This window comes from Anguilla rostrata, chromosome 19, assembly GCF_018555375.3.
Source record: "Anguilla rostrata isolate EN2019 chromosome 19, ASM1855537v3, whole genome shotgun sequence".
Classification (NCBI taxonomy): domain Eukaryota; kingdom Metazoa; phylum Chordata; class Actinopteri; order Anguilliformes; family Anguillidae; genus Anguilla; species Anguilla rostrata.
The window spans coordinates 6,828,386-6,843,055 of record NC_057951.1 but is presented as its reverse complement, the minus strand read 5'-3'; the positions used below and the strand labels follow the sequence as shown (position 1 = coordinate 6,843,055).

Below are 14,670 nucleotides of genomic sequence, written 5' to 3'. Positions count from 1 at the left end.
TTAAAAACCGCATGCAGTAATAATTCCATTGCATGTAAATGATTTTGCACTGCACGTAGACACCTTTAGTCCGATTCAGCTTGAAACCCAAACATTCTATATTACAGATAGGCCTACATAAAATTGCATAAAAAGTATTTCTTAATAAGCATAATTAAGAGTCTGAGAGAGGAAACGGCATACGTCTAAAGGGCAACTTAAATATTTTACTTCCGGAAGAATTATCACAAATGGTGCGTGCGCCCTGTGATAGATTGGCGGCCTGTCCAGGGTGTATTCCTGCCTCTGGCCCAATGCATGCTGGGATAGGCTCCAGCACAATCCCAGGGACCCTGCCCAGGATAAGCGGGTATAGATAATGGATGGATGGACGGAATGAATTATCACCAAAATAAAACTCCAGAATATTGACCCACAGCAATTTTTTATTATGAAGTGTAAAAAGGAGGCACGCAGGATATTGTTCAGATAAATGCTTTGTTCAAAAAGGTCACACGGAGTAATTACATATTTACAGTTAAGACACGTACAGTTCAATTTAAGTCAAGAAAAAAAAAAACCCAGACTAAAGTGGCAGTCTAACTGTGTTCTGTGCTCTCACACGAGAACAATGCTGAGGTTGTAGGTGTTTCTGCTGTACGGAGTGTACAGTGCCACTGCCACCCTCGTCCGAATTAAAGCCGCAGAAGCTTTTTCAACAGCTGCCCTTTCTTCCATCAACAGACAGGAACCATTTTGACAATTCAGCTTTCGCTCCCGTTTTTAACACTTTCATTGCCAAGATGTGGTTTTTTTTTTTTTGCAGTAGCCAACAGATTGCCAAAGTTTGCATAGTTGTCAGAGTATTGTGAGAGTCAAAAGAAAATGACAAAAAAAAGAATACATTGGAGGAGAAAGCAAGAATAATTCCTGTGGTTATAATGTAATAAGTGTGTTGCGCACACTCCTGGCGCCCACGCATATTAAGAGGACATATTTCAAATCTACCAGCAATGGCAAGGTTCCCCGCCGACAGGCTGTCTACACTGTCTTGCAAACAGAACTAGCGAGTAGATGATTTTCAGGAGCCCCAGTGGCATTTTGTATTAGCGGCGGGGTCGATCTCGATGCTCTCGCCCACTGGAGGGTTCCTCCGAGGGAGGCGGGCCCGGGCTTTTTGGACGGGTCGGGGACGGCGCCGGTGCCCCCCGTCCGTAAACGGGCGGCTCGCTGGAGCGGGAGGGACGGAGCCCGACCCCGGGGGATTCGCGACCTTATAAAGGCAAAAATCCAAACCCGACGTACGCGAGCCGCGCGCCTGACTCGGAGAGGAGGTCGGCCCTCACGCGCGCACACAGTCTCAAACTGGCTTTCCTCATCCCTGATGGATTGGAGAAAAAAAAACCCCAGTTCATTTAGAGACGGGGGGCAGGGGGCAGGGGAACGGGGGCAGGGGGGCAGGGGGGCGGGGGGGGGGCAGAACTCATCCTTGTTAGCCGGTGCCTAGCACTCGACTGGAAATCGCCAGAGCTGTCAAGACATTTGAGAAATAACAGCAGGTCCAGCTCCCCCCCTCCCCGCCTCACATCAGTATGACACCACAGGAAGTTAACCGTTCTGTCTCTTCTGGACAGATTTTTATCTTCTCCATTTTTATGTTTTACCTTCGAGTGCGGAACTTAAAAGCTTTACAGTGTTAAGTTCTGTGCTCATTGGCACAAAGACTACACAAGCACCGGGCAGGCATAGAAACTTTTTGATGTGTTATGGTGGTGTTGTAGCCATATTCAGTTACTGTAAGGGCAGAGTGAATTTACCCGTGTGACTCTCTCAGAGTCCGCGTCGAGGTGAAAGGTCACGAAACATCCCCTTCAGGTCTGAGAGCTGCGTTTGGACCGTCACGTATCTGACCCAGATCTGCCGGCCTGTTTTTGTCGGACAGTTCATGGACTGAGGCCCTGTGGGTTCAGATATGTCAGACACGTGCAAAAAAAGATGCGATGTTGGGGGGGGGAGGGGGGAGGGGGGAGCGGGGAGGACACTATTGCGAAGACATCCGATCTGCGCTCCCACACGTGAATCACTTCCACTGAGAATCGAACCCCGAATCCTAATCGAACGCGGGTGACCGATATTTTGATAATATCGATTTACGTTTTTTTTTTTGGTTTTTTTTGCCGTTAATAAATCGCGAGTGAGTGAAACCCTTTTTTGTTTCGTAACTGATTTAAAATGAGACGCGCGTTTAGATAATCGCGAACGGTCTGAACGTGGCCCGAATCGGCCTGAGACTTTGGCAGCCGATGCGTCCGGTTTCTTCGGCGAAGGCCGTTAAAAAAAATCCCGTCGGCTGGCTTGGCTTCCCGTCGGGCGATTAAGCGGACGTCGGCGCGTGCTCCTATCTCGGGGAACCGCGGCGTACGCAAACGCTCCGTCCCTCGTGATTACAGCGAGCCCTGCGCGTCCGCCAGACAGATAAACAGACGCTTTCCAGGTCAGTCTGCGTAGCCCACGGTTCCAGCAATCTCATACGGCGATTGTCCCAGTCTACCTAGACACTTGCTTATTACATCGGATAAATTATAGGCTATTTAGCCAGCGCATGACGATAACATAGATATGATAAACAAAACAAACAAAAAAAAGAAATTAAAGACCTTTGAAGTTATACTTTCAATATAAAATGTCCGTGTTCCTTCACCGGATAGATGGCTCAGTTAGTGTCTCTGAGTCGAGCACAGAGGTTTTTTTTTTTTGGCTTTCTCGGGGTCGCGTGAGTTGCGAACAGCTTCGCTTTCGGTTCGGCCATCGGCGCGTAGAGAGAGCAGGAGGCTGGAGACGTCTGGCGCACCCTGGAGCCGGGAGACGGACGGGCCGGAGGGGGTGGGGGGGGGGATGGGTTAGGGGGTTGGGGGGTCTACATGTCGGCCCTGACGAAGGAGGCGAACACGCCGTCCTCCTGCTCCAGCAGGGTCTCCGGCTTGTCGTATTCCAGGATGTTCCCACGCTTCATCACAATCACCAGGTCAGCGGTCAGGATGGTGTGGACTCGATGCTGCGGCAGTACGCACGTGCGTGCACACACACGCGGACACACACACGCACGCACGCATGCATACACACGCGCACACACACACGGACACAAGCACGCACGCATGCATACACACGCACACACACACACACACACACACACACACAGCAAAGCAGAAATATCACAGCATTAGGGCAGTAACAAGCCGATGACAGCAATCCAACATCCCGAAACAAGCGTTCAATGGCTTTCCTCTTCCTACGCTGCCCAGTTCAGAACACACTTGGGACGCATCAAAGACGCGAAACGTCCTCACACACACAAACACACACACACACGCAGAGCACTGCAGTGAGGGCGCACATTCGCACAATTCTCTGACCGTGTGTAAGCCACCGCAAGGGCCACACGCGGGGCTTCAGCAGAGACGGTACCAACCAGGGGGGCCGGACCGGAGGGGGGGGGGGGCCCGCGGCTACATGTGGGTCCTCACTAGGACGCTGAAGAGGCTGTTCTCCTGCGCTAGCAAGCTCGCCGCGCTGCCGCACTCCACTAAAATCCCCGAGGAGAACACTAACACCTGCTCCGCCTTCAAGATAGAGGACACCAGGTGCTGCAACAGGAGAGAGAGGAGGAAGAGGAGGAGGAGGGAGGAGGAGGAGGAGGAGAATGATAGCACAGTACAGAGCAGCAAGGATGGCAAAGCAGGAAAAGCTAAACTATGGACTTGACGGGGGAGGGGGTTGCCAGGTTCTTTTGAGTTTCATTGTCATTTTAAGTTATTTTCCCGCTCAAAATCTATTTTTTAATTCCCTGGTTCAGGCTGTTACATTGACTTATAGCAAAAAATAAATAATAATTTTCCAGTATCTGAACATATCTGGCAATAATTTCAGCAATGCCCATGTGTGGCGAGGGTCTGTGGTATTACTTGACAGTGGTTGATCTGTTTGCCGTTTCATGTATTTTTACCATGTTTGATTTCTGCGAGTGCAGGCCGTAGGGATTTCCCTTTAAGCTGATGTTCTTACGCCAAGTATGACCATGAACGGACAGCCTCGGCCAGCCAGCATTTGTGATTTATTTTTTTTTGACATTTTGACTAATTTAAGGGAGCTTTCAGTCATTTTGGCTGCTGGATCGGTCTGAAAGTCTACACCGCGTGCAGTATTTTCAATTTTGACATTAAGATATGTCCCTCGGGACCTTAAACTTGCTGTGACTGGCGTGTGTTTGCGTTGGGTGAATTACTCCCATGGCGAAAACCTGAGAAACAACTTTCGCAAGCGACGAACTGCGTCGAAGGAACGGTTAAACAGACAGGGAGCGTAGAGAAAATAGATCTGATTTAAAGAGGCAAAAATAGGTTTGAGTTGAAGTCGAAGAAGAGCGTCACAAGTAGCAGATTCAGAGCAAGACAGTAGGCTGAGAAAGTTGAGAAGGTTTGGCAAGCACACTGGTTTCTATCTCCCTCTCCCTTCGTAGTTCCAGAACTGACGGTCGCTCCGCTTGCTAAGTGCTGAATTTTCCGCAGGACAGGCAGCGAAGAGGTGAGACTTACGGCGATGGTCACGACCGTGCGATCCGCGAACGCCGTCATGACGACCTTCTGTAGAATGTTCTCCTGTAAGGCGAAAATGACCAACAATGTGACGTGCCCACACGAAGCTCTTCCAGCGGCAGATTACCGCACCTTATCTACAGCTGTATTTACATGCATTTTATCAGCAGGTCAGGTCCAGTGACTTGCTCTTGGGCACGATGGCAGTGAGCTGGTAATAAAACCTGAATCCTTTGAGCCCCATTTCCCTGCCCGCTACAGCACACTGCCACCCAGTGGCGGGGGGGCGCTCACTCACAGTTGCCATGTCGATGGAGGCGGTGGCCTCGTCCATGATGAGGATGCTGCTCTTGCGGACGAAGGCTCGAGCCAGGCAGAAGAGCTGGCGCTGGCCCACGCTGAAGTTCTCTCCCCCCTCCGTCACCACCGCATCTGGACAGGACAGGCCAGAGAACCCGGTCAGGCCCCCTCCCCCGACCAATCCCCACCTGCGCGACCTCACTTCCTTTCTAGGGGACGAGTCGGAGGTAACCTGCCGTAACCTGAGTGTGGCTTGTGCGTGTGTAGAAAGAAACAACGCAGCTACTGGGTCTTGCACTCGCGCGCGTGTGATTGGGTCTTCACTCTCCAGATCTGGCAGCAGGGGACATAGATGACCACGCATGTACATAGTTTGCTATTGGATGACGCCAGGGTCATATCCCTAGGTTATTCCCCCTACTAACAGCCAAGTAGTGCCGGCACTGATGTTACTGTAGGCCAGGGATCCATTTGGCATTTACATTTTGGCACGTAACAGATGCTTTTGTCCAAAGCAACTTACTCAGACTAAATACCATGTATGCAGCTGGATATTTTAACTAAAGCAATTCAGGGTAAGTATTTGGCTGCAGGGATTTATTTTTTTTTTGTCATGCTGGTTTTGGTTCCAAGGGGGTTGGGGGGGGGGGGGTGCAAGGTTTGGGGAATCACGAAGGCGAGAGGGGGGAGGAGTTACCGAGCCCTCCAGGCAGAGCCTTCACCATGTTCTTCAGCTGCGCGATCTCCAGCGCCTCCCACAGGCCCTCGTCCGTACAGCTGCACTCCGGGTCCAGGTTGAACCTGCGGGGGGGTCACATGACCGCCGTCAGGGTGATTTACGATTGGACCCATTTACACTCAACGTCGTCGTCCCCGTCTCCACGTATTTTAAAATTCCCTACAGAACAAAGGGAACATCTGACAGAACAGAGCGCGTGAGTTTAAACAAGTCTCCGTTTGGAAAATTTTACACAAGGGGTCTTAATCTGTTATAATAATACTGAGTGAGTCGAATTTTGAAAGCCTCATGTTTTGGATCCACCGTACAGCCTGGTCTCAGCATGCTGGTCTACAGGACCCAGAGAGCTATTGGTTATTAAACAAAAGGAAATGCATAAGCAAGTAAATTATGACAGAGGAGGGCTTTTTAAAATTTTTTTATAAAGGTGAGATTGATGTTAATAACTGAACATTCTAATGCTCATGTGACAATCGCTACTGCTGAATGAAAGCCACGGAGTTCTAGAACGCTGACTTAGAATTTTGAAAAAAAAAAAGCATTCCAAAAAAACCGGCTCTTCAAAGGGTTAAAGCCATGTACTGCGAGCAGTTAGTCACCGTCCCCTGAGAAACTCCTCTGTTTATTGCCCGAGGCCTTGTCTGTTTGTGTTAAGCGTCCGGGGAGCTCTGTGTTCGACCCAAACAAAGCCGTCCCCCGGGGGGGCCCATCTGTCTGTTGATTCAGTAATGCTTCACTTTGACGGCGCGCCACACAGAGCCTGTGTAACACTGCCATGAGCACGGCGTAAAAACGCCGCGACCAGCCACGACGGCCCATTACAGGGCTGGCAGTCGGAGGGTTGCCGGTTCGATCCCCCCCCGCCCTGGGCGTGTCGAAGTGTCCCCGAGCAAGACACCTAACCCCCTATTTGCTCTGGTGAATGAGAGGCATCAATTGTAAAGCGCTTTGGATGAAAGCCGCTATAAGCCGTTACCATTACCGTTTACACTGGCGGCAAAGTCGTATGCCGTGGCGAATGGCGCATAAGCGTTCACGACGGGCGCTACGTGCGTGTGTGTGTGCGTGGGGGGAGGGGGGGGGGGGGGCTTACCGGATGGAGCCGCTGAAGAGGATGGGGTCCTGCAGGATGATGGAGAGGCGCGAGCGCAGCGTCTGCAGCGGCAGCTTGCAGATGTCGATCCCGTCGATGACGATCTTTCCTGCGGGGGGAACACGAGCGGTCCGTCCAGACCGCGTTAAAACGCATACATGCGATCGGGCATTTACTGGACCAGACATCTGTTATCCAGAGTGACTCAGAAGTGAGTGCGCGTAGCAGGGGCTCAAAGATAAGAAATGGCTAGAAGACCAGTCGTAGAGTCAGTTTTAGAGGTAAGTGCAAAAACAGGTGTAGACGAAGAGTTAGCCTTAGAGTTAAGCTTGTGGTTATGCTTTGTAGCATGTAGCACCCAGAAGAGCCACAGGATGTATAAAGACGACCAACCTCCCAATTTTAAAAACGACTCTAGGACCATGCCGTTGACTGTGGCCGGTAGCTCCATAGGGTGACACACAACAGGCGATTGGATCACCCAGGGTAGTGGGGGGGGGGGGGGGGGGAACTGAACCCCTTCTGAACCGTGAGTGCGGAAATCTCAAGCCCGGAATAGTTTGAACAATGCCCAAATCCCTGATGAAACGCCGAACAGTGACGGCACCAGAAATGTTCCCTCCCTCTCTTTGTGCACTTAGTGTTCCTTCTCTCTTGTTCTTTTTTTAGGAAGATGTAATCGGATATTGGGCTGCAGTCTAATTGTTTGCTACCCACAAAGACACTGACCGCAGGACAATGTCTTTGTGGGTAACGCTGGAACGAATCCACGACCCCACAAATCTCAAGTTTTGGCTTTATAAGGAGGCATCTGTGTCGAGGGGAAATCTGCCAGAAGTTCTACAAATTTGTCATTTGTAGAACATGGAATATGTGACTGAGGCCAGTGCTTTTGTTGAAAAAGTGCGAGGGAGTATTTTCAAAGTTCGGCATCTGCTGAGTCTGACTGGCGTGGACCGTGGACTAAGCGAATAAGAACAGACCTTTAAAACCGTTAAACGCCCGGACGGGAACAAGCAGGACACGCGGCATGACAGGGTAAAGCGTAAGGACTGCCAAATCACAGAAAGTCATTTCCAGGATCAGAGTCGAATCCCTCCGACTTAGGTGGACTTTGGAAAGGAAACTGAGTTAGTTTCAGTGCAGAAGGACGTCTGTGTGCGGACTACCACTCAACCGGCTCCAGTGTCTGGGCCCGAGTAGCAGAGCTGAATTAAAACTGCGGTTCTCTTCTTCTCTCCAGACTACAGTCAGAATCTCTCTGTTTAACTTTTCAGACAAGTTGCCAAAATGGCAGCTATTGTAAACCGCGTTACTCAAACAAAGGAAAGCCGGCCAAGCTAGCGTGAATGATAACGGCTATGTACACATTGCTTTATCTAACTGACTGAAAATTTTGAGGACAAGCTGTGCTTCTCCTCCCTCTTCAGGGCTGTTTCCGAGCAACCGGACTACTGCATGAGGTCTGGCCGCGCGCTGTCGTGTCACAGAAAGTCTTTTTGGCAGTGATAATGGCTGCGGAGGCCTGGGCCGTGTCTGAAGCAGCTTACTTGCCTACTAGTGAGTACATAAGTTGAGTACGCTGCATGAGAAAGTTGTTAAGTAGGTGAAAGTTTCTCTAAATGTAGTGTACTTAAAATCCCTGGATGATGTGTTTATTTCTGGGCTTTCACAGAGTGCATTTGGGAGAGCACACTTTTCAGTAAGTTAATCATACTTTTTTTTAGAAGGTCCCACAGAGAGGAAGCGGCAGAGCCATCTTTGGGTCCCATAAATCAGAAAGGAAAAGGCGGGGCCGTTTTTTTACGACGTTGTTTGAAACTTCCGCAGTACGTTTGAAAATAGTGTACTAAACAGTATGCAGTATGTTTAGTAGGCAGTACCTATTTTAAGGGCACAGTGGTTAGGAGGCTGTTTGGGACGCGGCCCTAATGTTGCCTGCGGACCTCGGTTTCCGTCGGCCGTCGCAAACTGTGCGCCTCGGCGTGAACGGCCCCCCCAGGGCGCCCGTAGGTCACTCCTCGGACCTTGGCCCCTCCCACGGAAAGCGCACCCAATCGCAGACACCAACCTTCGAACATGTCCACCATGTTGAAGAAGGCCAGAGAGAGAGAGGATTTTCCACTGCCTGTGCGTCCGCAGATGCCCACCTAGAGACAGAGAGAGAGAAAGAGAGATGAAGGGAGAAAGAAGAGTGGAGAGGAGGGGGGGGCTATCATGAGTCAGTTTCCCCGCTCATCTGGCAGTTTGATACACAACTGGACAGACACCCCCCCTACATTTAACAGCATTCAGACTAACTTCACCCCAGTTCTCACCACCATAATCTACAAGCCTCTCATTTAAAAAAAAAAAAAAGCCTTCCCTCTCCTCCATATTGCGTCATGTGACTGCTGCCATAGCTACGGTTGTGCCGTAGGAAACGCGAAGCGGACCCTGGGATGCCTAAAAATACCACTGCTCGGCTGTCACCCCCCCCCGAATGACAGTGCTGGTAATTCCATGAGGCCACATTTCTGTTGGACACCCAGCCCAGAGGAGCCAGGCTGGAAAGATCAGGCAGGCCAGAGAGGACAAAGAATTAAGAAAGACTGAAATCAGCTGCTTTAACCTGGAACACAGTCAACAACTTTGAAAAATTTATTTCCCTCCCTCACCATTTTAGTTAATGTGGGGGCGAGCGTTCCGGCACAAAATGGCCGCCATGCATCACCAAGGTGGGTGCCGTATGTCAGCAGCGGCTGAGGAGGGTTTTTCCTCTTATTGAAGCCGTATAAATGCACAACTTTCATCGCTGCGTTACAGAAATGCATTGTTACTGTTCTCTTTGTTAAAATGCCTGAAACGGTTTGCAGTCGACTAGAGTTTTGATGCACGCGAGTGTGTGACGCGATGTTCAGTAACATCTGCAGACGCGAGGGGCGTGGCCTACCTTCTGTCCGGGGACGATGTAGGCGTTGACGTGCTTCAGGACCGGCTTCAACATGGGATCGTACCTCACGCTCAGGTCCTGGATCTTTATCTCCCCGTGCTGGGGCCAGTCCTCCGGCACCTGGGACGCATCTGAGGGGCCACACAGAGATAATTATATCACACTGTAAACCAGGGGCCACACAGAGCTAATTATATCACACTGTAAACCAGGGGCCACACAGAGCTAATTATATCACACTGTAAACCAGGGGCCACACAGAGATAATTATATCACACTGTGTAAACCAGAGGCCATACAGAGCTAATTATATCACACTGTGTAAACCAGGGGCCACACAGAGCTAATTATATCACACTGTAAACCAGGGGCCACACAGAGCTAATTATATCACACTGTGTAAACCAGGGGCCACACAGAGCTAATTATATCACACTGTAAACCAGGGGCCACACAGAGATAATTATATCACACTGTGTAAACCAGGGGCCACACAGAGATAATTATATCACACTGTAAACCAGGGGCCACACAGAGCTAATTATATCACACTGTAAACCAGGGGCCACACAGAGCTAATTATATCGCACTGTGTAAACCAGGGGCCACACAGAGCTAATTATATCACACTGTGTAAACCAGGGGCCATACAGAGCTAATTATATCAAACTGTGTAAACCAGGGGCCACACAGAGATAATTATATCACACTGTAAACCAGGGGCCACACAGAGCTAATTATATCACACTGTAAACCAGGGGCCACACAGAGCTAATTATATCACACTGTGTAAACCAGGGGCCACACAGAGATAATTATATCACACTGTGTAAATCAGGGGCCACACAGAGCTAATTATATCACACTGTGTAAACCAGGGGCCACACAGAGCTAATTATATCACACTGTGTAAACCAGGGGCCACACAGAGCTAATTATATCACACTGTGTAAACCAGGGGCCACACAGAGCTAATTATATCACACTGTAAACCAAGGGCCACACAGCTTCAGCGGGACACGAGCCGGCTTTCAAATTCAAGCGGACGTTTCCACGCCGCCGGGGAATTTCCGCCATTATTGGCAGTGCTTTTCCAGTGCGTCACGGAGGACGACGGGCAATCCGACGGCAGCCGCCGCCGTCGAGACGACCCTGCTGTGCTGGGCCCCCGGCTTCGCCCCCCCCCCCTTCCCACCCAACCAAAGGTATGTGTTTACATCCTCTGACGTGTCTCTCTCTCTCTCTTATCCTGCCACCATGGCAACGGTGCACATAAACCCCCACAGCTTTGGACAGAGAACTACGAAACATTTGGGTTCTGCCCCCCCCCCCTTCCTGCTGCAAGATAACATTCGCGTTTGGAAACCAAAAACGGGCTTTTGTCAGGTTGTCCGGTCCCACTCTATAAATGGTGCACGAGAAAAAGCAGATGGATTAACAGGCTCTGTTTTTTTTTTTTTTGTCTTGGAATGAGCCATCACCAGAGACCTGGAGATCTCTCTCTCTCAGGGAAGATGGCGTGTTTGGGAAAGCAGAAAGCCCTTTACCCATCGAGCCCTCGTAGTTCTCCGACTCGGTGCTCAGGAAGCTGTTGACCTTCTTCACGGCCGCCATCTGGACTTCCAGGTCAGCCAGGTTCCTCACCACCCAGTTCAGGTAGTTTGTCACCTGAAGCGGATGAAAGCACACGGGTTTGCGCTGACGTTATTCCATGAAGTCTGCGGTGCGTTATTCTGGAAAGAAATCCAACAATTACCACGAAACGGCAAACGGTAGCTTAGGAACGACTCTCAAAGGTTCACAATCTTTGAGGTGGTGAACTTGTCTTTCAGGTGGTGAGGATTAAATTTTGGTAAACACTCAACGGTTAGCGCACGTTGTACAAGGACCAGCAGGTGAACTGAATCGAACGATGAATAATTTTAGCCAATCACGTGCTGAGAATTTATTATTTTTCTTCTTTAGCCGTGGCATTATGGGATGGGTCGGGGAAAGGCCAGCTATCTGAAGGTCAAAGGCAGTCCGGCCCTCTATTTTTTCCCACGTTCCCGTTTCTCGTTAGCGTCCTGTTAATAGCCGACGGGGCCCCTTGGACTTCACAAGCGCACGCCTAAAACGGCGAGTAGGCGAGGACCGACTCCGTGACGCACCCAGCCGCCAGGACCCACCCGGACCCGAACCTCGGGTTCACGTGCTCGTCCGACCCCACACTGCCGCACGCTCGTACGTTGACAGCCTTGTGTGGTCGTTTGGTTTTCTGTTTTTTTTTTTTTGGCCGTTCTTTTCGCTCCAAGTTTGCTACGGTCACCGCGCCATTATGATTCGCCCCTGTGCCAACTGCAATTGTGGCAGACCTGTGCGGGTGACGCTTTCAAACGAGCCAGCGACTGTTTTACAACGTTACACATCGCACAGCACACTGGACACCTGGTGTTCTGACTGACCGAACAAACTGACCCTACACGCTTAGGAAAACCTACCCAGTATCCAGTGTGCTGTTTTTGTCCAGTCCCAAAAAGGGTGCTACCCCTCAGATTTTGCTACCATGGTTTAACGGTTCTGTTGACATTATTTGAAGGTGAAGTAAAATAAATGACCGTTAAAATGCGCAGTATTTTTTATGTAAAAGTCCGTGTGTCGAACCGTTTCACAGAACGTTCCGTAAGGCGCGTCAGCGGGAGGAGGCCGAGGAGCTTACGGTGAGAGCGTAGGTCAGGCCCAGGCCCACCAGGCCCGAGCTCAGCCTCTGCCCGAAGCCCGCGATGAAGGCGACGGCGGCCGTCAGCACGATCACCGACCCCAGGTAGTCCTGAGAGAGAGAGAGAGAGTCGGAGAATACAGTTAGCACTTAAGTGCCAGAATTATTGTTGACCTTCCTGTATTCGCACTTAGCAAACACCCCCAGTGCTGCTTACCTCTGTGTTAGTGTCTAGCAAACACAAGAAGTACTCTCGCCTCTGTATTAATGCTCAGCGAACACCATTGGTGCTGCTCAACACTGTATTGGTGTTCAGAAAACACGAGATGCACTAATTACTTCTATTAGCGCTTAGCTTAGCACCAGCAGAATAATTTGCTCACGACGCAAGAGCAGAAGGCAGAAGTTAATCTGTTCCTTTTACCAGTACTTGTACGGTGGACTAACCCGTGTGCATTCTGGGAGGTATGATAATTTGCTTACCGTTCTGACCTCCAGCCAGCGGTTGGCAGCAGAGAGGAACAGGTACGCTGTGTTGTTGGTGTCGGTCAGCTCCAGCATTCTCTGCTTGAAACGAGCCTCATGTCTGGGGGTCCAAGGTGGAACATAGAGTCCAGAAATGCAGATGAGAGAAACCACAAAAACCTTTTTTTTTTTTTGCTTTAAATACACACAGCCGCTTTAAGAAACATAGAAAATCTGTACAATGCAATAGCCAGTGTTCAGGTTAATGTTCTTTGTTGTTGAGTGTTACCACAGCGTTCAGGTTATTGAGGTTGTTGAGTGTTATCACAGTGTTCAGGTTATTGAGGTTGTTCAGTATTATCACAGCGTTCAGGTTATTGAGGTTGTTGAGTGTTATCACAGCGTTCAGGTTATTGAGGTTGTTGAGTGTTATCACGGTGTTCAGGTTATTGAGGTTGTTGAGTGTTATCACGGTGTTCAGGTTATTGAGGTTGTTGAGTGTTATCAGTGTTCAGGTTATTGAGGATGTTCAGTATTATCACAGTGTTCAGGTTATTGAGGTTGTTCAGTATTATCACACTGTTGGGAGAGATTGTTCAGGGTTGACCTCGGGGCCCTCACAGCACGGCCAAACTCAAACGCAAAGCCAAAGTGGGATAATGGTGTTTGGAGGAGGTTGTGCTGACCCCCCTATTAACCGCCTGAGCTGAGACAGTCATAACACGCATAGGAAAGACAGTCTGTCTTAAGAGGGAGAGTGAAGAGTGGACTGTTTAATACTGGATTAATGTAAGCCTCTCTGCATGTGCCCAGACAGACAGAGACAGGGAGGAAAGAAGGGTGGAGGAAGGATGGAAGGAAGGAGGGATGGAAGAATGAAGAAAGAAAGGAAAGAAGGACGAAGGAAGGAAGGAGAGATGGAGTGAGGAAGGAAGGAAGGATGGAAAGAAGGACGGAAGAACGATGGATGAAGGAAGGATGGAAAAAAGAAGGAAGGATGGAAGAAAGGATAGAAGGATGGAAGGAAGGACTCACTTGAAAGCCCGGATGGTGGTGAGCCCCTCGGCCGTCTCGGAGAAGTGGCACAGGAGCGGCAGCTGGGTGGAGTCGTCCAGGTCCTGCAGGTCCCTGAGCACAGACGCACAGCGCGTCACACAGCGCGTCACAAAGCGCGTCACACACTGCGTTACAGCCCCGCTGCAGGAAAAACGCACCCAGGCGCTGTCTGGTCTGTCTTTCTCTCTGCAGTACTCAAGACTGACTTTCCTACGCACGACGCAGCATTACACAGGAAGCTCACTCGCGGTCGATAAGACCTGCAGCGTTCAGGGTTTACAGCACAGACCGCACTGCACACTGGGCCCTGGCTCTCACTTTGAAGCCACCCGGAAGTACTTCTGGATGAAGTAGAAGGCCACGATGAGGGGCACCAGGGCGATGAGGAAGGTGGGGGTGACGAAGGCGATGACCCCCAGGGCGGACAGGCAGAGCAGCGTGGAGCGGGTCAGGGACTCCAGGGTCGGGGGAATGTGCTGAGGGACGGCGGGAAGAACAGTCACCACGGCGACGTCAGATTTGAGGTATCACCACTGTGACATCACCTCTCACACATCACCACTGTGACATCACCTCTCACACATCACCACTGTGACATCACCTCTCACACATCACCACTGTGACTTGCATTCTCAAAGGTCACTGTGGGGACAGCTGTGCATTTAATGATTGCCTTTATTTGTCAGGCACAATCACCACCTTCTCACATCCGTCTACGTAAGAGTGCAACATTTAGCTATAAAGCTCATTTTCATCTGCAGTCACTCACTGAGCGTTCAGTCTCATTCTCTATCATCCACTTAGCCAAATGCTCTT

General features: G+C 50.3%; 1 protein-coding gene across 4 annotated transcripts in view; it reads right to left on the bottom strand.

Annotated features, from left to right (window-relative positions):
• Positions 1 to 405: 405 nt before the first annotated feature.
• abcc9 (ATP-binding cassette, sub-family C (CFTR/MRP), member 9) overlaps positions 406 to 14,670 on the bottom strand; it is a 38,895-nt gene continuing 24,630 nt past the window's right edge. For 3 of the 4 annotated variants that reach the window (XM_064319569.1, XM_064319568.1, XM_064319570.1), the window contains 12 exons: positions 14,173 to 14,330; positions 13,834 to 13,926; positions 12,817 to 12,919; positions 12,334 to 12,444; positions 11,183 to 11,303; positions 9,636 to 9,766; positions 8,775 to 8,853; positions 6,704 to 6,812; positions 5,569 to 5,672; positions 4,870 to 5,003; positions 4,572 to 4,634; positions 406 to 3,034 (listed from right to left, as the gene is read on the bottom strand). In XM_064319569.1, coding sequence (XP_064175639.1) covers positions 2,897 to 3,034; positions 4,572 to 4,634; positions 4,870 to 5,003; positions 5,569 to 5,672; positions 6,704 to 6,812; positions 8,775 to 8,853; positions 9,636 to 9,766; positions 11,183 to 11,303; positions 12,334 to 12,444; positions 12,817 to 12,919; positions 13,834 to 13,926; positions 14,173 to 14,330 — 1,344 coding nt within the window. In that variant the 3' untranslated portion in view covers positions 406 to 2,896. Of the gene's footprint in view, positions 3,035 to 3,448; positions 3,624 to 4,571; positions 4,635 to 4,869; positions 5,004 to 5,568; positions 5,673 to 6,703; positions 6,813 to 8,774; positions 8,854 to 9,635; positions 9,767 to 11,182; positions 11,304 to 12,333; positions 12,445 to 12,816; positions 12,920 to 13,833; positions 13,927 to 14,172; positions 14,331 to 14,670 lie in introns of all 4 variants that reach the window. The other variant, XM_064319573.1, reaches the window with a different exon arrangement.